Raw genomic sequence first — 22987 nt, forward strand, 5'->3', positions numbered from 1 at the left:
TGTAGTGCCTGCACCCTGTTCGATTGCCTTTAGATGAAAGCACTTTTCACTTCAAAGCACAACAGCTCCTGACTAAACCATAAATTTGTGTGTGTGTGTGTGTGTTTTAACAATACATCTTATGAAAATGCATTATCTTGATGTCAAGACATCATCAAAAGGTGCTTAACATAATGAACAAAATTAAATCAAGGTCAGAAACAATGATACATATGTTTATTGTTGCACAATAGTAGAAAAATCTCTTCCCAACTCCTAAAAGACAGATGTTTGAAATAGAAACACCAGCAACACTGTTCACAAATGCATTAAACACTTGGAGCTCATCTGTTCTCATGGGTGAAAAGTTTGAAAGCATTAATGATCCTTTGCTGTAACTACAAATGACTTTAGATTTTTGTCTGAACTATAATAATGAACTGCAGTCTCCAAAACTGAAATAAACAGTCTTAAGTACATTCAAAAAAAAAATAAGCAAACAAAGCAAGACTTGCTTTTCTCTTGATAGAAAGATATCTTCATCATGGGAGAAAGATACAGAGAGAGAAAGAAAGTGAACAAATGGAAGAGAAGATATAAATGTCAGTTATCTTCATAGAATTTGGGAATTTTGTCCCCTGTCAAAGTGAAGCGTTCCACGCCGCCTTTGGAAATAGCAGCTAGACGGATGATTCCTCCACTAGAACCATCACGATTTATCGCCAAAGAAACAGCTGAAACAAAAGAAGAAATGGATGTTATGAATGATATGTAATTCAGGTTAAAAAAAAAATAAGATTTATAAAACCATTAAAACAGAAACCTTGAAAAATACTCTTTCAAAACAAATATGAATTTTGCTTCACTTGCTCAGTTATTTATATAAGAGTTTGAAGACAACAAAATATAACAAAGGTAAAGGTGTTTAATCTGTTCTTTTGAATACAATGGGCCTGGTCTGCCACTCATGCTGTCATGAGATCATTGGTTACTCCTTGTCAATGCAAAAATGGACAGAACTGTGAAGTATATTACTAGTGTCCAGTGACTTAAAGGGCAGTCGGAAAAGAAATTCATTTTACTGTCCCTCATATACTGTCCACGTTTCACTCTTGTTCTTAAGTGCTAAGAGCATACCCCTTAGAAGTGTGAGTATGCATTTTACAAATTTTGCATTTATTATTATTATTTATTAATGAGATATTAAGAGAGAGAATGTACTCAATGCCAATTGTGTGTGTGTGCAGGAGGCCTATCTCTTCGCCCATTACTTTAAGGTCTCTTTCAAAAGCTGTCAACTGAAAGGACTATGCTGCAATATATCAAACAAGCCAGGTGGGGGTCATACCATCTGGCTATGTTGGGGACAGCTTGCACAAGAAAACTGAACCCTGGCCTGATATGAAGAGTCTCGGGATTGTAACAGCCTAAAGGAGCTGTGAAGGTCTCCAGATCACTTATGAAAGGGTTAAGACTAACATTTCAAAAAGTGCATAACATATTGAGAAGGATACTCGTAAAAGACTTCCAAAGAAAGGCATTTACAAATATAGCAACCTACTACTAACTCTCACCATTTGCCACAAATTGTAGACATTCTTCTTTGCTGAAACCAAGGCGGAACTGAGCATCAACATAGCCATACAAATAGGTACTACCAGAGCCACTGATAGCAAAAGGCTGTCGTTGAAGCATGCCTCCAATAGGCACAGAATACACCTGTAAAAACAGACATTTATTCTTCTTCATATGTCTATAATTAAATTAAAAAGAGGGTGCAGTTTCTCTAGGTTCCTATTTTTGGAACAGATTAAAAACAAAAACTGATGACGGAGCTTGTGCACATCAGTAAAGGCATGTCGACAAACATCATTTCGGGCAATCACAAAATTCATGCTTAGTTGATAAGAAACTGAGCAAACCAGTAGGGCTAAAAGCAACACATTTGCCAACATCAACAAGGAACAGTTTTAAAAAGAGAAGAGACCAGACCTGTCCACCACTGGAACTATCCCATCCGGCTACAATGATGCCAGCAGTTAGACTGTCTCGATAGTTATAGCACAACTCTCGGAAAACATTGGCAGCAGTCTTCACGTCAGGTTCTTTGCCCATTTCCATTCTGATATAAAGCAAAATATATCCATTTTTAATACATTAAAATTCAATCAAAGTGCAAACATTTTTTTTCAAATGATTAAGCTGAATGAACATGAGTGAATACCCCTCCCTTTTTGAGATATACAACCGCCACCATGAACAGAAAAATGTCAAACCTATAATTCTATGACCGTCCAAGAAAATGAATTTATTTTTCCAGGTCTCCCTCTGGCTACAGACAACAGCATAAGCAACAACAAGTATCCACATATACATGTTTATTTCTGAAATTAGAGTCTCTGTGCCTCTTTCTATATATGTTGGTTTTCTTCTTTCATATTCAATAAGGGGTTGTATCCTTTAATCTTTTGCCTTCTGAGGGCCTCAGGCTGCTTTTTGATGTAGCTCAAGTGTCACTCCCAAGAAATTAACCTTATAGCGATGTTAACATGTCAGATTTATTTCTCTTGTTGGTAGAGCAGACAGAATTGAAGTAAGTGCTGTGGTGATTGACAATGACAATGATCAACTTTATTTGTCCCAGTGGGCCATTTGAACATGGGAAGGAGCTCTAGTTACAAAGTAAGTTTAGTTTATTCCTTGTTGCTCCCTTGAGGAGCAAAGGGCTGCAAAGTTGCAGTTTCTGCAACACTTTTTTTCTTTTTTTTTTTAATACATTGAGTGGTTTGTTGGCCCAAAGCAAAATCCACAACCTGTAGGGCCAGGGTGCAACATTTCAGTCTGGCCTCTCTCCCGACAGACCTGTTTGGTTTGGTTAGACCTGCCAGAACTACAAAGCTCCCACTGACAAGGTGTGCAAGCCACCACACCCCTACAAGGTAAGTTGCACCAGCTGGTGTTGGGTTACAAAGTAGAAGTTAGAAATAAAAGTAAGAATAAAGTTTGTTGCAAGGGGCAGCGTTAAAAGAAAAGATGTCAACATGAAGGGGATTGGTCCATTCTCCAAAAATTGTGGTGGTTAATTGGGTCTATATCTCAAGATGAGAATGAGGTGCAAAGCAGGGACAATCTGTCCACTCAGATTTGAGAAATGCTTTGTGTCATCCTGCATCTTGCTCCATGCGTGCTTCTGGACTGCTGTCACAATTTCTTCCTTAGTGCATGGACTGTGCTCTGTTCTCAAATGTTGCTTTAAAACTTTCAAATGCAGTATTCTGGTGAATCTTTCTTTTTTACTGGGCTGAATTTAAAATTCAAGACATCGTTTATACTGATCCTCACTTCGCGAGGGTCAACTAAACAGGAAAGTCCAGTGCTGAAAGGAAGAAAGTAAGTGTAAATATATTGACAAAGATTATTTAGATAATGTTGCTTATGACTTTAGGGCTATGGACTTTTGACAGCTGGAGCAAACTTCCAAGAAATGCCTTCATCCTCAGAGAAGTGTCACCTTTGGCCTCTTTACCTGTGACTGTCCTATTGGTTAGAAAACTTAAGACTGTAGATCACATATACAATTATGGCCTTCATCCTATTTTCAACAAAATTATGTTATATTAACAAGGCTCACAATCAACTCTTTGGTTTTGAGATCAGCTATGCTTTCTTTTTTTTGTATAGAGCTTTGAATATGCCTTTGATAGTGGAGTAAAGTGCTATATAAATCAACATTATTAATATTATTAAGTGATAGAAGATTTTAATACTATAAAAGTAATAAGTAACTGAAATGTATCGACTTCAACGTGATGTTTTAAATGTGAAATCTTAGTACTTATCCAAAAGACAGGAAAATGAGAAGGTAATCATACTTGTAGAAATCCAGATGATATTTGACAATATCTGCAATAGCCTGTGTGTCAGCAGCTGAGCCAGACCGACAGCAGTAGATATAGTCTGTTACTTTGGTCAGCTTGTCAGTAACTCGATTAGCAATATATGCTCCTGTGGTAGTACGTGAATCTGCTCCCATGATCACACCATCTTCATACTGAACAGCCATGATGGTCGTCTGCAATATCATTCATCATGCCTTGTAAATGACTAGTTTCATTCAACAGAAAAACATGAACTATCTAACAATAATTCCAATAAACAGTACAAACTCCAGAAAACCATCAAATCTTAGAAAAGATGTTAAGGACATTCGTCCATATATACAATTACGAGCTTGATAGTTAAAAATATTGTACCCAATGACGAAGATATTTTTCAACTATGCCAACTCTGAAATCTTAAAAACATGAGAGGGGAAAAATAAGAATGCTGTAGAGAACATTTCTGAAAATTAACAATTAATTTGAAAAATGTTAATTACATTGAAAAATTACATGACAAAAATTAGTGAATCACTTAACTACCTCTTGCACACCAAACCATTGTTAACAGTTTTAATGTTCAGTTAAGATACGCTTGAAACGTTTATAAAAACGGCTAAAATAATCCGTAATAAATGCTGGTGTCCTCCCTAGTCATCCACATATTAACTTACACCCGTGGTAACTTCATTCGGTCTCAGTCCTGATGCCACAGCAAGCTCATCAGAAAACACATTGGTCATCGTTGCAAGCGCAGCCATTTTGATACCAGTGCAGTTAAGTCCCTTTATAGCCAGGGGAGAGTACTCTCCGCCGACGCCTAACATACTACAGTAATAAAAGTTCGTGCTTCTAGTGTGTGAAATAAATGTTTTGATTTAAATCAACACTTATTACGATAAGCATGAATAGAATTTTATAAATAACTTGAAAATATTTTGATGTTTCTGATATTGATATACTAAGCGCTTTTCAGGTTCGTATACTTTCACGATAGTCGATTTATTGTTGCTATTGTGCATAGTCGGTATATATTGTTCTGACATTAGAATTATCCGGTTTTTTGTTGTTAATACCAATGCCAGCACATCTTAGCAATGACAACTGCCTTGAGGATTCGGGTTCATATCTGGCTATGAGTTTTTTTGTGTATGATTTACCAGGATTTTCATAATTTAATTTTGGTTAACTAGTCAATTAGGCCAATTTCTGCAATTTTTGGAGAGGGAAATGGGTAGTATAGATATTTTTCAGTTTACATTGCTGGAAAAATTTCCCTTGACACCCAGCAGATTTATTAGGGAAGGTGAGGTAGCATAAGAACATGGTTAGACTCTGACTTCCACCAGCAATTCCTTTGATGTGATACACTACTTGGTTAATTGCTACTAGGTTTTTGAGAGTTTTCTTATATCACTTCCACAGGTACACACCAGCCAACAGCACCAAGACCCTGAGTTAATCATCTCTCAATTTATAGATTATACTTAAAGTGACCATTCAGGATATCAGATCTTGAAGATTATGTCTTGGCCACAGTTGAAGTGTTGTCAACACTGTGATCGCAACACAAATATTGTGTGCTTGGTTGTGCCAGTATGCTGTCCCATCTGCCAGCAAAACACGGCAGCAACACAAATGAGAGTGCCACCATACTTGCTGCCGGCACCTTTCATTTCTTCCACAGATGCACCATGCAGCCTGGTACTCAAGCAGACAGTAGGAGATTTCATTAAGTAAGTGGCTAAATTCTGAGAACTCCTGCCAACAACAATATACATTTATATTTGTGTCATCAAATAATTTTTCCTAGCACCTTCGTTTTTCCGTTCTTGAGATTGTAACAAGGCAGTAACACTTTCTGTTGTCTTCATAGTTAACATCTTAAATGGATGAAGGGAAGTAATGAATCCAACAGATTTCACACTCATATTGATCTAAGATACTCCCTATGACACTCATATACTCTCTTGAGTATGTCGATTGCTGCATAAGAACTAGAACGGGATCATCGTTCATAAAGTCACAGTTATACTGAATACAGACAAGTGTAAAGTTATGCTATCGATGAAAAGTCAAGGAGCTGTCTGATTGCAATACCTGTACTTCAGTTTAAAGCACTTTTCGTTAAAGAGAAATATTAACACTGTACAAAGCCAGTTTCCTATGTCTTTCTGACTGCTGTTGCATTGAGGTACAATGACCAAAGATCATTTAACAAATATATTCTGCAATGCCACATGATGGTAGGCATATCTTGTCAACAGAGTTCTATCTGCTTTCATTTAGCCACCAATTCTTACCTACATGCAGGACCAACAGATTGAGGCTGTCCTTTGTTGTTTTGGCCATGCTACTTCTGAACACTGCTGTGTGTGAATGAATGTAGATCACATACGAATCTGCATCATAATTGTATGAAGGTCTGTCTGATGGAGCGGGTATGACTGTGTTATGGCATTGTTGATTGTTATTGTATTGGTGTGTGGTTTTAACCCTTGCTTCCATATAGAGCTACTAATTGTCTTTGAGATAAAGTCTTATAGTTGCCTATAAGACCCAATGTGTTGTGCTAGAAGGTTGTAAAGAATGATTAATCTCTTATTAGTGTAAACTGTGCTTAAAGTAATAATCTAATATAGCAATGTTTATCTTAATTGCTAACAAACTGGAAAGTATGAAACCTTCAGAAATATTTGCAGACAGATCCTTCAGCAGAGGCATGATTTTATGGAACAGGTATTTTTTGACTGCAAAGTATTGTAGTTGTTATAAGTATACTGAAGGGGGCTGCCCAAAACGGGTCCGCTGGCGAGTTGTTGTTGCAGCCCTATGTTCCTTGAGGAGTAACAAGGACTAAACTAAAATATAAGTATTATAATTAGTAATTAGTACTGCCAAATATTATAATTACTAATACTGTTATTTAAATTGTATTGTGTTAGTGTGACACATAGGAGTTTTATTCTCTTCCTTTCATTATACATTAGAGTTCCTCAGATAGCTGTTTGGCCTTTGCACGACAAGAAAGAAATTAATTTATAGAGAAAAGTAATTTCCACTATTTGCGAAGGACTTACATCTTTGCTCTTGTTTATTATAACTCATAACATATTTTTGTCACATTACAGGATAACAAAATAAATATATAAAATGAGAGTATAATCAAGATAGAAGAGTACTGTTGATTAAGATTAATGGTTACCAACTTTCTTTCACTCTAACATTATTTTGGTCTTCCAGAGACTATTCAAGTGCTGTAAATCTGCACATTGGAGTTACTGATACTAGAGGTAAAACTATATATGTGTGACAAAGAGTATGTGCGAGTGTGTATTTGTGCCTTTCTACACGTATGTGGGTGTGTGAGAGAGTGCATCAAACTCCACCATGCATATTTTACATACGCTCTGCTAAAGGAAAGTGAGTGATTGGAAATATGTAGCATCCTCCATATTTTGTCCCAGTATTGAATGTTTTAACTTTATTTTTCTTTTTTAAAGCTGTACTTAGTTGAGACAGTAGAGAGCATTTAAAATTGGGTAGATTACAGCTTTCAGCAACATGTACATTATAAGAAGTTTTGCATTTATTTGAAACAAGATTTTGTTTCTTAGAGCCCTCAGATACCTGAAACTTTAGTAGCTAAATTGGAATGGTATTGTTTGATGCATCTGGGCAGTTTTGCTTTTTCAGACAATAGACAATGTTCACCATTTGGCATCTGTATAAATGTTTCTCTGTAAAATCAAAAGTGGCATTTGTTTTCTTTATATTAAAAAAACCCACAAAGAAATAATATATTCTATTTGTTTAAAAGAAATGTACTCTTGTCTCTTGTCTTCTAAATGTATGTTTGCAACCCTGAAAACAGTTGTATGTAAGGGGTAAATGAAAATGGGAGGACGAGAGCAGATTTTTTGGTTATATTCTAAATGTATGCTTCTTGGTTCCCCATGGTACTAAATTTTACTGATCTTACTGGTAGCTTTAGTGTTTACACAACGATAGCATTATGTTTTTTGTTTAACAGTTAGTGATAATATTTATTAAAAATGTATAGCATTAATGTGATAGATGACTTTTGTTTTAGTGTTGTTTATTTTATTATATGTGAGCTCCCCACATAGCTGTTTGCCCTGTGCATGACAAGAGACAAATTATTTATGGGGGAAAGTTTCCTATTAATTTAGAGAAAAATGGCACATACACAGATTTTGGAAATTGACTTATACCTTTACTGTTGCAGGTGTTTGTTATAACTTTGATGAGGATGGCCTTCACATGGGAGAAACTTGGCAGCAATGTATATCCATTCCTTTGTTGTCTATGCCAGCAGTGTCAGGCCACATCTCATCTTCAGACTGGGATGATAGACTCCATATATTTGCTAGTCCACTTCAATGGCATCGTCAAAGGTAGAATCTTGTGAATCTATGCATTTATTTTTTAACTTTTGTCTAAGTGTTGATTGCTAATGTACTAAACAAATATATCTTTGGATTGATCAAGTTGTTTTTCTTAGGATGCATAGCTTTGTAGTTAGTTTAATTTCAGAGAAAAAATTTGTCAGCTTGAGATTTCCAGTAAGAGGTAAAGGGTGATTTAAGAAGGTAGGATATGGTGAACCACTTACTGTTCGCAGTCATGATGCTGCAAGATACCATTAACATAAATTAAAATTTTTTTAATGCTTATTTTTTTTACAAGTAAAACTTGAAACAAGAACTCTAGTGATTGACAAAGATTAAAGACAAATTCAAAAAGGTTGGTTGGTCGCATGTAATACTAAAAGATTGAATATTTTACAGAGTGAAGGACTGTCAGTATCTACAAAAGAAAGTAGATATACAGGCTAGTCTTATCCCTTTGTATGAAAGAAGTTGATTTGTACCTTTGTTTGCACCTTGTATGCATCTATGAATGTCACTAAACTTTGTCTCCATGTTGTCCTGGCACAGCACCATAAAAATTTTAGCTTTCAGGTTAATCTTTAAAATTTCTCTTTAGTTGGAGTCAGATAATTATATGTGGGACAATGGGTTGGCAGTAGTTTTATAACTTGGTGAAAGTTGTTGAGTCATCAGTTGCCATGCATTGTTCTCTGGTCAAAACTATTTAGAAGTTTTCTTTAAATTTTTTATGCTTGTTGAAAGCATAAGCAACACAGTAACATTTCTTTTTTCAATTCTTTTTGCAGATACCATGATGCTGACTGCAACTGTTTTGATTTTGTTTTACAATTTTTACGTTTCCTTCAGTGTCATAGGTTTCAAAACATAGATGGCACCGATGTGTTGTCAGATAAGAAAGTTTTCTGTGATATTTTTCTTACTCAGCAAACTGCCAAGGCTGCTCAGTATATCAGTGCATATCGACGCATTTTGCAGGAGGGGTTTGTTTTGGTTCCAGCTGGGAACATTTAACAACTGTCATTCCTAAGCACTTGTGCATGAATTAGGCAGATTAAGAACCCAAGACATTTGATTGTTAGAAATTTTTTTTTTTATTTCAGGGCAGTCTTTATGACAAAATATCTAGGGACCATGGTAGGAAAAATGGACCCTCTTAATCTGCAATGGGCTCCATATAAAAATATTGAGCATTGGTAAATCACCTATATTTTTTTTGTTAAATAAGAGGTGGGGAATGTCCCTTCAGGTCATATAGGGTAGGCAACTGCAGATTTCAGTAAATCTATTTTTTTAAAAATATTTGTTCATAGCAATATAAACAATATATTTAATTAATATAATTAACAGGACCAAATTAATGATGTAAATTTTGAGAGACAAGCAGTGAGCGTTCTTTACAGGATAGACAGGTCACATACGAGCACCTAATTATGAAAAGGCAGATTGTGATAATGGTAGTGCCAGGCAGGCTGGGATTATACATGTTGCAGAAGTGTTAACACACTGTCGAAACTACAGCGTGACCAAATAGAGCTGGCCAATTTTTAACCAGATAATTTTGTATGTCCCATGAATGATGTTATAAATATGAAAATGGCTCTTGGAAGGAAAAAGGTTCCCCATCCTCACCTTAAATCATTACCCCTTTTCTCACTCTGTGCTCTTCATTTATATTTATTGTTTGCATGAATATAGTGTATGTAGTATAATGTGTAATTCTACTATAAACTCCTAGGAAGAAAATTTATTTCATGTGAGTTGGCGAAAGACACCCTTATTTATATTTTGGGATGTAAATCTGGGTGCTGGCATATTGTGATGCAAGTCTGATGATATAGAATACTTGATTACTGGCTGTACAAACCACCAAAAAGAACAGTACATTACATTAAATGAGAATAGCTAGTTTCTCCGCTACCACATTACTGTTACAGGGGCATAAACAAGATCATGGCAATGTCTTATCAAATTTTGTACCTTGGTATGATAATTTTGTGGAATTAAATGAAAATAAGACAATATGAAAGGGTATAAACTGCATGAAAATTTTAAGATGGTGGTGTTCCCAGCATGATAAACCTGCTGAGATTATTGACTCATTTAGGTACTAGGCAGTTTTTGATTGCCAGCTTAAGTGGGATGTGCAGGTAAGGTAAGAGGGAGGGACTGGGGGAGTCTGGTGTACCCCGGGCTGTGACTGTAAAGGGGGTCTGGCCTTCATCAGCGGATTTTCTTCCTTTTCTTTTAAGGAAAGGTTGACCTAACATTCCTCACTCTGGGGATTTTTTCTGTGGAGCGGGACACTACAACTTTGATCCTTTTAATGTCGTGTTTCCTCATTAACTAACCACTTGCATGTAAACATGTTGAAGTAGTGATGCAGATCACAGTGTACTTGTCCTAATGCTTGCAGTCTGTATTACGTTACTGAATGAAATGCAGATTTTGACAATCATATTGTAAACATATTATATAATAGGAAAATAATTTACAATTATAAGGGGCCCAGAGAGGTCATTTGTCCTGCGACCTGTGCTGGCTCTGTGGCCCTGGGGATGTGATCATATTGCCAGATGTGATCAGCAAAGGGTGTACACTCTTTGCAAACTGAATAGTTTTTCAATCAGCTCACCAATCTTGAGTCATTTTTATCAGACATTCACATTATAAAATGCTTTAAAAATGCATAAATGTGATGTGCATATCATGACTAATGTTGAAATTTCGTTACTATGCTTCCTTGATGGCCTTAATATATGTACAATTTTGAGACTATATACTGCAAATAAAACAAATGTTTGTATCTGCTTCTTAGACATATTATGCATACTTACAGGAACACACACATGCATTCAATATTTTATGTGCATGCATGCACACACACACACAACACTTGTGAAGTCAAATCTGTTTACTTGTGTTCACACATACATACATTATGGCATTTTTTGTTGGACAAAACAGGAATGCAACTGTGAATACAACACTCATGACAAGTATCAAAACTACTTTAAATATTCAACCAAGAGAAAACACCTTAAGAAGAGGAATAACTGGTCAGTCTCTGGAATGGAATCTTAGTTAATACTTTTCAACAATTGCATTATTATTATTATGAGCAGCACAGGTCTTGTTACAAGCAGCCGTGCACAAAAAAAGACTGTATAAGATGGATGGAAAAGCTCACTATATAGAAATGCTTGTTACAATTCAGCAGTAGTATAATTAGCAGTTAGTATTTGAATCTGTACCTGCACAGATAAAATATTCATTAAAAAAAACAACAGATTTTGGGAAAAAAGCCTGTGACAAACCCTTGTAACTTTTAATGTAGAAGTAGGCAATTGCAGCTGTCTGAAAACAGTATGCAAGAAATGCTTCTGCCTATGAACCTTTTTGTTCTGCAGAAACACATTTATGAAATGACTAACTCTATAAAATGCTGCAAAGTCAGGCTTTATATTTCAAGCATGCACAGCTCTCACTATGTACATGCATATTATCAAAACTGGATAAAGTAAACCAACAAGCAGGCAAACACGCGTCCTAAAAACAAATTTATAGGTTTAAATTGTACATCAAATATGCAGTTCTTGTGAGCAGCTTCTTCTCTGGCTTAATGGATGCTGTTTGGAAATGTAACAGTATGACCAAAATATATGTTAAATAGCTTGCTGTGGACGGAGTGCTTCGTTTTAAAACATTTTTTCAACAATCTCCTATGTTGCATTGGCTTTCAATTACTTCATAAAATAGGGCAAGGACAGTGATTCAACATCTGGTCAACAAAATCAGTATATGATTGGTAGTAAAAATAGAAGATTTTGTCAGCAGGAATGTGGACATTTATATGCATAATATGTGCATAGAGTAAATAAACCCATACTTGTTCACATGCACAAGAAGCAAATTGTCAAGACCAAGACTGAACTGGCAAGACTGGGGAAAGAATACATGCAGTTTAAAGTAATGACTCTACAACAAAGTTGTCTCCTGGTATAAGTGGAGGTAAAAAAGCAAGTGGTACAGAGAACCTTGCAAAATCCAATTGTACTTCAACAAGAAAGTCTTAGAAAATTTATTGAATTTTATCCTCAGTAATGAGGCTTATCATTGTAAAAAGACAGTATTAAGATGTATTAAAAAGATGGGCTTTAATATGCAGCAATAATCTCTATTCCTTGCACTTTATGTTGATAGTGTTATTTTTTTTAAATTTGTAAGGCACATCAACAAAGACCTCGGATGACCAACACTTTTTATAATTAATTTAGCAATTTTGAGAAAGAACAAGCCAAAACTGCGAGGACTGGAAAAGCCACATCTTCAACTATGTCCAAGAAAAGTAGCATATAAAAAAAATTATTTGATCAATTTTTTCGCTTTCACCCTTCAAATCCACATACATTAAGTCCAGATGCTAATCCTTTTTTTTTTTACATAAATTTGAATGCTTCAACTTAGAGCATGTGTCTAGTGAAAATAACAGGAAGAGGCTTGCAGCTAGCACAATACTCTCCATGCCTTGTCTGTCAATAAATAATCATTCTACTGTTCATTTTGCTATGCATGCATGACCATGCATTAATTTCCCCACCTTCATCATTAAACTTTCAAGCCTGGCCTGTTATGATTACCGAGAAGACTATCTTGAAACTTCCACCACGAGATGGAGGCACTTTCCAATCAAATATAAATAAAACCAATCTTGATACTGCTGAAACTGTTTGCTTCACCAATTACACATTTTGATACATATTAACAGGACATAGGCATTAATTTATAAACGGTTCACGTTAAGAGATAGCATAATTTCCAGAGACTTCCATACATTATACTTAAAAACACTTCTTCAATGTTACAACAAGTGTAAAAGCAATCTATTTCATTCATATCTACCTTATAATTAATATTTCTGAACACATAAATAGTAAATTCAAGTCATGAAAACATAGATTAACTATTGTATCCACATACCTTCAAAGACATCTACACACTTCTAGTTGACACAATGAACATTTAAAATTGCAGTCACAAACTTGTCCATTTTCTGCATGTGCCACAACACCACAATCTAATTACTGCAACTACATTATTTCAATGATTTTCCCATTTACTACAAGTTGAACCTGCTACACACTTCTCTGGTTCATCGCTACCCAACCCCAAACATTTCACTAGAGAACATCTTTCACCAGTCATGGCTGTGATACTTGCACATTTTATTCCTGTCACAACCATATTTTTCTTGGTCATGTATCAACCATGAATATATGCCCTAAATAATTATGGTAATTGGAATAACATTTTTTCACGTCTGCAGCATATTTCCTATATGCCTATAGCCCAGGATAGCCCCTGATCTTAATGCCAATACAACATACCTCCTAAACACTTAGTACATAATGTTTTATCTAGTTTTGAAAAATCTTCAACTCAAAATAAATGTTTCCATCAAGCAAGGGAAAACCCATTTCTCAAGTCCTTCAGTCTTTCATTTTATTCAAGAACATAAACAAAATATATAATATGTTGTTCATTTAAAATATTTAACGAGATATCAATCACACTCAACAGTATACCTTTAGACAAGGCAGAAATGTTATTTAACATGACCATAGGAGTATCTCTGGTTTTGGTCATGTGGCAAAAGGTGAAGGAATGACCTACTTAATCCATTTAAAATTAGTTTTGAAGATTAATATAAAATGATTTCCCAGTCTCTCATTTGTTTATTCTAGTCCATTTTATGAGCCTATCAATGTATGAGAAACTACATGCAAATATTAAATAGTAAATCTTTAAAAAAAATCTTACAAATATTTGTCCACAAAATATCAACAAATTTTAAATACACACTAACAAGAGTGCAATGGAAAGTGGGTGGATAAAGATTAGGCTTATACCTAGCAGAAAATTATATTTCTGCTCTACATCACACAAATAATAAGTGCTAGCTGGGTGGTGGATGGATAGGAATGCTAATACCAGTGCTAGCCTTCTCTCTCAACAGCCTCTTGCTGCCCAAAACATTATAATTTTAGATGTAGAGATTTTAAGAGGCAAAGCTGGCTAGCCAAACACATCTGTCTTCAATCACATTTTGAAAAACCAATATTTTACAAACAAAAGTTCTATTACCAGTCAACACATTCAGAACAGCAAATTATTTTATATGAAAATGCATTATACACATGATCTGTAAGACCTTTGTAATACACTCTACGAAAATGGCACATTTCCTACAACAAATGTTGGTGTATTGCTTTCATACTTTAACAAGCAACTTTTAAAAAAAACAAAAAAACCTACATACAGCCTCCAAATAAATTATGATCACATGCACAGAATATACATGACTTAAACGTTTATCCTAACATAGTATACTGGTGTATATAGTATATGAACTATTACTTTTAATCCCCTATGAAGCACAATACAATATATATTTATACACTTCATGTTTAAAATAGAGTGACCCATTGTGCATTATAAAAGCCGATGAATAACAGCACACAAACTCACATCTAATTAAAAAATTTATTCACAAAATTTTACATTTTATATTTTTGATGTTACATGTTCTCCCAGACTCTTCATTCTGCATTCAATGGAACAGAACTCTTTTTTTTTTTGGAGGTCAAGAAAAAAATGTCTCTAAAGGCCTTACTTTCGTTAACCTCAATATATCACTATATTATTTAAAAAATGCATAATCAGTTAAGTAAGCACTTGACAGTCTGCTCATTTACATAAGAATCAATGTTCAAGTGGTGCAGATAGGTAGAAGTAAATCTATGTCTGACAAAATATACTATCCCTTGTTAAAAAGAAAGGTCTGGCGGCAATGAGGACCTTAAGTACACAGAGTATTGAAAAAACTGTGAATAAAAGTGGCAGCTAAATCAACAACTTATTATCTTTTTAACAAGGTCAGCATGCAAAACGGTTTCATTTGAAACAGCTGGAGGGAATGCAAATTAAGAATATCTGGAGATATCAGTCAGCAGTTTCTTTTCAGAAATTCAGCAGTCATTATTAATATTCAAGAAACAGCAGTTTCATGTGAAATGAATGGAACATCCATGCTCTTTGCTTCATCTCCAAGAGACAACAACTAAAATTGAATCTCTAAACAAGTGTTTATACATCAGCAGTTCGAAAAACTCTTATAATTTTAAACGTCTCTGCAAAAGACAAATACAAACAGACACCATAGAGGTACATTTTATTAAAACAACTGCTTCAAAAATAATCAACACTATTATTATTTATCTTAAGATAATTATTTGGACAAGAGTTCATAAAGTGCAACCAAATGAACTTTCTGTGCATTCTCCTGGGAAAACTACCAGACAAATCATGTCTATAACTTGTCGCTGTTATGTTGAATGCAAAGTAGAGACGGTACCAAGGTGTCATATCTCATTGTACTGTGTTTTTTGTTCTGTGAATACAGTGCAAGTATCAAGTTCTACTTTTGACAGAAAATACCCAGGGCTTACACCATAAACTGCTGCTTTATATATATTTTCATGGACTAAATAGATCTCTCTTGCTTGGAATGTTTACTCAAATGTTCTTGGAATGCTCTGTTAAGTCACAACCTATCAGCATAATAACATTATTACTCTTTTACTGAAAGTCTGACAGTTTGCTGGAAGTTGTACGTTGGAATAAAAAAGTCACCCATTCATAAGAATGATTCTAAAATATTTACAAGTCTTTAAAAAATCCCATGAGCACTGGGATAACACAACAAATGTGAAGCAAATTGCTTTGAAAAAAAATCTTTCACAAAATACAATAATAATTACTGTTCTTTTCACTCAATCAGTAAAATCCAGTCTGTAAAGCAGCCACATTAAATTAGAACACATCTGTCCATGTACTAACAAACACACACCAGCAGTGACATCATGAAAACAATGTATCTGTGCATATAAATGTAACCAGTTTGTAAAATCAGCAGTGATTAGTTCATTTTAAAGTGATTAAAAATAGAAGTATTGCCATGTTACCTTTGACACAGATTCATAAAAATGTACTCAAAAACATTTATTGTGAAAAAATAGTGTTTGAGTTGCTAAAAATCCTTTTCACAGGTGCTACAAAAATGTATGTCTTAAAAAGAATCATGAATAACTGCAATTGCCACCATTTTTTATTATTGATAGTTCAAAATCTTTGACCCATCAAGTTTATACAAGCATATTACTTGCTGACAGCCACATAATAAACAGCAGAATAAAAGATTGGTCGTGTCAATTAAAAATATTAAAATAATTCTATATCTGCAATTCTATTCAAACAATGTTTTGGAAGCCAAGTGAATTAACTGAAGTTATATAGCAGAATGAGGTGAAACTGGTTGTAGGTGACAAGTACTTGAAACAGTAACTCAAGTTGATTACTGAGTCATCAAAGAAAGCAACAACAAAAAAAGTGTAAATCACACAAATGAGAATCTGAAGACAGAAAGATACTGTTTTGTGCCAAACAAGAGGTACTTCCACTGTAATTCATATGAAAATTGAAGAAACAGGTACTACACAGAAAATCAGTACCGATGAGTCAACATAAAAGAAAGCAGTTCAACTATTACTTTAAAAAAAAAAAAAAAAAAAAAAAAACAAGCATGGAATTCATAACAATGCATGGAAGCCACAATCTGGTTTTTAACCATGCCTATTTAAGATCTCATACAAAGATGATTAGTAAAAGTGCAAGTCTACTGATTACACTTTTTCGTGTTCCAAATGTGCAGAATGTAGGTGTATCTTTGCACATATACACAGATATCCAATACTGTTATGGAAAATAACTGTTCAAATTTTAAAGTATTTATAAAAGTTTGATGTACAAATCAAAGATAATATATATATGATGCAATTTCAAAAAGATAAGTCAAATAAGCCCTGTTTATTAAAAGAAAAAAATGTGCTGTCTTCAAATTTCTAAAAGCACACACATTTTCCGATGTGGCATAGGTGAAGAATGTTATATATTGTAGCTATACACTATAGATTTTCAGTAAAGAAATCAGTGCCACATTAACATCCCTTCATATGTGGGAAATAAAATTATGCTAAATACACTGATGATGAATACTTTTAGCCTGGGATCATGGGTGTTTACACATCTCTGCAGGCATGTTTCAGTTTGTGAGGTGCCATCTGAGATGGCCCTAGAACAGCATGATTGCACCCTTTGTATGTGCAGTGGTAGTGCGTCTGCTTACAGTAATAAGTACAGGTAGGAATGTGGCAGTCTTCAGAACCAGTGAACTTTTGGAAGCCATTGTTACTGATGTTATCCAGCTTGGCATGGTACTTCCGGTGTGCTAGCACTTTACTGGAGTCAGCACACATGAAAGGACACTTGCGGCAATGGAAGTGCGAGGACTTTTCAGCAAACACACAATTAGGATGGCTGCAGGACACAGTGGCACGAAACTGCTGGAAGTCCTCGCCCATCAGCTGGTCAATGCGCTCATGTCTCACTCGATGCTGAATGATACGCGACTTGTCACTGAAGCCATAGCCACATTCAGACCGCAGGCAGTGATAATGGGTCACTGTCTGGCGGTATGCACATCGCTGGTGGCCACAATCACTGCTACAGTGGAAGCGAATAAAACCATCTGGGATTTGCTTGTTAACACGGGGAGCTGTGGAAGGAATCGGAGCATTCAGTTTTAGTTTCATCTGTCTAGCCAAAGCTGAATCATCACTGTCCATGTAATCCTCATGCTTGGTCAACATTTTTTGGCGAACAGATTGTCGTGAACTGCATGGGCTGGTGGTGGCTGACTGATCAGTACCATCAAAACTGGTATCTACAGAGGACAATGTTTCTGATGCAGTCTCCTGTTCTTTGCCATCTAGACTCTCGTTATCTAACCAGCTGGTTTCATCATCACAATCGTCAAGCTCTTCCTCTATAACCAAAGGTCTTTCTTCGCTGGCATCAAAGGTAGTAGCATTGGGACTGGAGGTAGCTCTTGCTGAAACCAAGCTTAAAGGAGGCTTGTCCAATTGTGCAGGCCTTGCTGAATCTTCCTTCTGGTCAATCTCTTCTTCTTCCTTCTTTTTAATTGCAGTTTCTTCTTCAACAAGAGCTGAAGTGCATGGCTCTGCAGGCAGGTCTTGTTTGCTTTTCCCTGTAGACAGGTCTAGACCCATCTCATTAGTAAACTGAGCTGTCTTCACCATGGCGACTGGTAGGGGTCTTATAGCCCTTGGATCCTGAATGATCTTTTTGAAACGGACTCCATGCTTGCTAACATGACCACGAAGCCTGGCTGGATCTGAAAAAGCTTGGTTACATTCCAAGCAGTGGAAGTGATCTTTCTTTTTGAGCTTACAGAAAGGACGCCCACAGCTAGCCTGCAAAGAGTAGTGCATGCTATTTCTCATGGAGGACCATGAAGGCTGAGATATTTCCTTTCCAGACTTTTGCTGCAGAAGTACAGTTAGAGGTGGGTTGGTTATGGAAGCAACACTGCCAGCTTGTGTGACAACACTGCCTGCAGATATGACTGGGACAATGCTTGAAGAAGCTGAGGCTGTTGAATGGGTCTGTGCCATGACGGGAATGGTAGCTGTCATCAGACTGGCTGGAATTGTAAAGGTAAGGCTGGAAGTTCCTAGCTGCTGGACTCCTGAGGTGGCCACCGCTAAAGGAGCTGGTGTCAAAGTCACAGCTGTTGCTGGAAGTCCTGCCACAGTAGACAAAGGATAGAAGGTACCCGAGGCCTTGACTACATTCTTGTTTTGAGGATCCAAGGGTGAAACGATAGGAATGTACGTTTGGCCATCTGGATGGCGAACCAGCTGGATGGGCGTGAGACGCGGAGTTGAAAGTGTAGGAACAACTGTTTTAGATCCTGAAAAGGAGGAGCCTGAAGTGTGTTTTCTGTCATGCTGTGACATCGTGCTGTGCCGAACAAAGGAGTAATCACAGCGAGGTCGTGTGCAATGATAATGCCGGTTGGCACCATTATTGTGGCAGTGGACACGACGGCAGTTGACATTGCGATCAAAGAACTCAAAATTCTCAAGGATACTGACAAAACTGTGAAAGTCCTTGGCATGTAAATTGAGCACATCAATCCTGTCAGTTGCTGTGTGACAGCGGGGGCGCCCACAATGATAATGGACTTGCATATAGTACATGCACTGGTCGTCTGGGCAAGGCTCACTGGCTTCAAATCGCCTGAACCCATTGATCACTTTGGACTTTTCATCTATTGCTTCACTGACAGCAGTGGAAATGGAAGATTCTTTTATCTCAGTCTCAGAGAGTTCAACCTTTGGAACCAATGGGACATCCACACGGGGATACTTTGGAGGTCGGCCTCGACGTCGCTGAGCAAGAATATCATCTGCGGTGCTATTATTAAGGCTACTTGGCATTCGATAGGTTTTGCCTGCTGCTGCCTTGGCATATTCATGAATGCGATAATGCTCTAAGCGCCCAAATGTTGGTCCTGCCTCTGGTATTGCATGTGTACAGCCATTCTGTAATAGTTATAATAATGATGATAAAGATATATTCCCAGTCTGTATCTGAAAACATATTCCTTAAAATAGATGCTGAATTTCCAGATATCAAAAGCTTTCAGTTTTACTATTTAAAGTATTTTTTGCAATCTCAAAGTCCCAGTTTTCCTAAATATTAAAACTCCTCAAAACATCCAGGTACACAAATTTCAGCACGGTCATGAACTGCAGAAAAACATTTGGATAAAGTACCGAAATGGCAGCTGTGGGTGACATTTCATACACGAAACTTTCTGATTATGAAGAATACCCATAAGGATTATCTTAATAACACTGATGAAGATGATGACAGTGATAGAGGCTGGTTGGTTTATTTAGTAGGAAAGTGCTTCCGCACTATAGTGGGAGAAGGAGAAGGTGGGGTGGGGGTGGGGGAACCAGAGTATCTGGAGAAAACCTCCAATGCCCAGCCCTGCGAACATGTGTCACATACAGTGTCCTGAGACAAGATCTGAACCCTCAGTCACTCACCGCAGTGGTGACAAGGGAGTGTTTTAACTACTACATTAACTGGAATCCCACAGTGATAGTGCTTTTAGGTGACAATGTAAAGAAGGCCTATGAAAAACCCAGAAACCACAGAAAAGACCATTTACTGAAAACAGGACAAGAGTGCAACATACCCATTTGCAGTGGTAATGTGTTTCTTTGAGATTGTACTGACATGTTTCTGGGCAAGGCTCCTGACTATCATATTTGCCATACATCAGTGGAGTTACTCTGTCCTGCAAATCATGGAACCTACAAACACACACACAAAAATATATGCAGATGCAAATCATGAATGGCTCATGTGTCTATTTAACTACTATTATAATACTTGCAGATGTAAATACTGTAAAATAAAAAACTATACAAAACGAATTCTGCTTCCTTATAATGTTTAAAAAATATTGGTACAAAGGTTTAGCAAACAGACTATGGTGTAAAATTCAATAAATTAAAAACAACAAAAAAACATCTTACTTGGCATGTTCACGTACTCCATCCTTGGATTTGAAGAGAACTTGGCAGCCAGCTATTTTGCAGTGATAGTGGTCCTTATATAACAGTGCACATCTGGAGTTGCAAGGGTCATTAGCAGTGTATCTGCATTATGATAGATGATTCATTTAAATATTTATAGATTAAAATAAATGTATATGTACAAACATATTTATGTGCACATGCACACATCCAAAGAAACCAACACACAGACACACGCATGCACGCAGACATCCCCCTTTCTTTGAAAAGGTATTATTTAAGACTGCTCTGATCTAAATAATTTAATGTCCGTCACACAAAAAGAGAACCAGATATATAATTTCTGTATTCCTAAAAAGTAGAGATGAATTTTACAAGGGGCAGCTTATGAAGCTCACTAAAATTTCCCTTATTTTGAGTGCAGGAGAAAGAACCACTGAACTGTGTAGGTGTTTGGTCTGCTGATAAGTGGCTCATGTACCTCAAAATCCTTTTTTTTCCCTCCCCTTAGTTATCAGTAACATAAGTAGAATTAGGCCTTATAAAAAGTAGGCGATGGGTATTAGCGGTGTAAGATTTAGGTATGTGTACAGTTGAATGTAATTGGTTTTTGTGTATAAAAAATGTAAATAAATCCATTTTAAATCTACCTACCTTTTTGTTTACTTGAATTGGCACTTGTATTTTTTCCTCGTTGTACAAAAAACATAACTATATATTCCTTGAGTAAATAAAAGTTGTGTTGTGTTATGCATGTTGAAATAGAGAATGTTAGTACTTGTGGTGAGCACACCTGATGAGTGACAGAGAAGCTAACTGATCCGAAGCTGAACAGAGAGAACCAAAGAGAACATACCTTTTTTTTTTTTTTTTGTGGGGGAAAAGCAAGGGTTTTGTTGGCTAAGTGTGGGTGTGTAGTAAATGAAAGGAAAAATGAACACAGCACAAGGTATATTAAACTAGACAGCACACCTGACAAGTAAGAGCTAGAACTGCAGTGGCTGCAGAAGAAAGAAAAACGGATCAGTCCAGATACAGAATTTATGGTGCCACGACCTTGATCTGCTTGTGGCTTGGGAAGAAAAGCTGATCAGTCTGGCTACAACATAAAGAAATCAATTAACCAATAAGCTACTGATAAAATGCTCATACTGCAATGTCACTCGCAAGACATGAACCATACCTAATGAGATAATTTTTCCAGCTTTCATCTCTGTCTCGTTTTTCTGGAGCACCAACTTTTTTCACTTTAGGCAATACCATCTGTAAGTTTGGAGTCTTAGTGTCATTCACTTCCACACCACAGCTAGAATCTGATGATGCCTTTCCAATAATCTGGTTTCCTTTTTCCTGCTCCTGGTCTAGTTCACTACTGCTGGTCTTTTCAGAGATAGATAAATTCGCTGAATCTTGTAGTCTTGTTTGCTTTAGGTCTAGTGCTGATCTTTCCAAAAGACTTTCTGGAGATGAGTCTTCAAATTTAATGGTTGAGACACCATCTTCTACATCACTTTCACTGTCTGATTTGGGTTCCAGCTTGACATTGACAGCCGTAAAGGTGTTTGTTCCACAGGCATCATATTTGCTTTTTGAGACTTCATTATCTGTCTTGACAATCATGGGTGTACTGATGGCCGCTGCAGAGTATGCAGCTGGTGGAGGTGCAGTAGAAAGGACAGCAGCAGACTGGGAACTCAAGACAGGGCGTGGTAAAACTGAAGTAGAGGTTGCAGCAACTTTCAGTGGCAGAGCCACAGACTGTACCACCTGCTTAGACACTAAACCCGGTGCTATCACAGCTTCTCCAATGGCCTGGATGGGGATGGAGGTAAGAACTGACTGGGAAGCCAACTGCATATTCAAGGGTAGGCTGGTCACTGTTGAGACCAGTTGTGTTCCACATGGCTGGTTCTGAAGGCCTGGGTTACGCTGAGCTTGTTTAAAAGTGCGATAAATGTTCTCAAACTCTCGGCGCTCATGCTTGCGTTTGTGAGAGTACAACTGTGCTGTGGAATGAAGCACATACGTGCAACCTGAAAATAAAATAATGCAATTAGCTAATTGCAGCATCCATCTTTTCTACGTAACCTTATGAATATACTCTTTCTTGTTTTTGCTCTACTCTCACTTTACTTTGCAGTCATAGCTACATTCTCTATATGTAAGAATTTTGCCAGCTACACAC

The 22987-nt window shown here is 36.5% G+C and overlaps 3 protein-coding genes across 8 annotated transcripts in view; 1 reads left to right on the forward strand and 2 right to left on the reverse strand.

Moving 5' to 3' along the window:
• Window positions 1-199: 199 nt before the first annotated feature.
• Window positions 200-4649, reverse strand: LOC112557196 (proteasome subunit beta type-6-like). The gene is made up of 5 exons (XM_025226900.1): window positions 4532-4649; window positions 3852-4051; window positions 1972-2101; window positions 1554-1698; window positions 200-713 (listed from the first exon to the last, which is right to left on the reverse strand). Exons 1-5 carry the CDS (start codon window positions 4616-4618, stop codon window positions 583-585), a joined length of 693 nt encoding a protein of 230 aa, XP_025082685.1. The 5' UTR covers window positions 4619-4649; the 3' UTR covers window positions 200-582.
• Window positions 4650-4662: 13 nt separating this feature from the next.
• LOC112557198 (MKRN2 opposite strand protein-like) lies at window positions 4663-16905 on the forward strand. 3 transcript variants are annotated; one of them, XM_025226907.1, is made up of 5 exons: window positions 4663-4690; window positions 5283-5593; window positions 7101-7150; window positions 8107-8275; window positions 9058-16905. In XM_025226907.1, the coding sequence occupies exons 2-5, from the start codon at window positions 5382-5384 to the stop codon at window positions 9281-9283; spliced, it is 657 nt and encodes a 218-aa protein (XP_025082692.1). In that variant the 5' UTR covers window positions 4663-4690; window positions 5283-5381; the 3' UTR covers window positions 9284-16905. The 3 variants fall into 3 exon arrangements, with proteins under 3 accessions (XP_025082692.1, XP_025082691.1, XP_025082690.1); XM_025226906.1 differs by having other exon boundaries at window positions 4664-4699; XM_025226905.1 differs by having other exon boundaries at window positions 4675-4833.
• LOC112557197 (zinc finger protein castor homolog 1-like) overlaps window positions 11169-22987 on the reverse strand; it is a 39442-nt gene continuing 27623 nt past the window's right edge. For all 4 annotated transcript variants that reach the window (XM_025226901.1, XM_025226903.1, XM_025226902.1 and 1 more), the window contains exons 8-11: window positions 21986-22835; window positions 20803-20925; window positions 20460-20577; window positions 11169-19794 (exon numbers count right to left, since the gene is read on the reverse strand). In XM_025226901.1, the coding sequence (XP_025082686.1) occupies window positions 17407-19794; window positions 20460-20577; window positions 20803-20925; window positions 21986-22835 (3479 nt within the window). In that variant the 3' untranslated portion in view covers window positions 11169-17406. The remainder of the gene's footprint in view (window positions 19795-20459; window positions 20578-20802; window positions 20926-21985; window positions 22836-22987) is intronic.

The sequence above is a fragment of the Pomacea canaliculata genome, linkage group LG2 (assembly GCF_003073045.1).
Source record: "Pomacea canaliculata isolate SZHN2017 linkage group LG2, ASM307304v1, whole genome shotgun sequence".
NCBI lineage: Eukaryota > Metazoa > Mollusca > Gastropoda > Architaenioglossa > Ampullariidae > Pomacea > Pomacea canaliculata.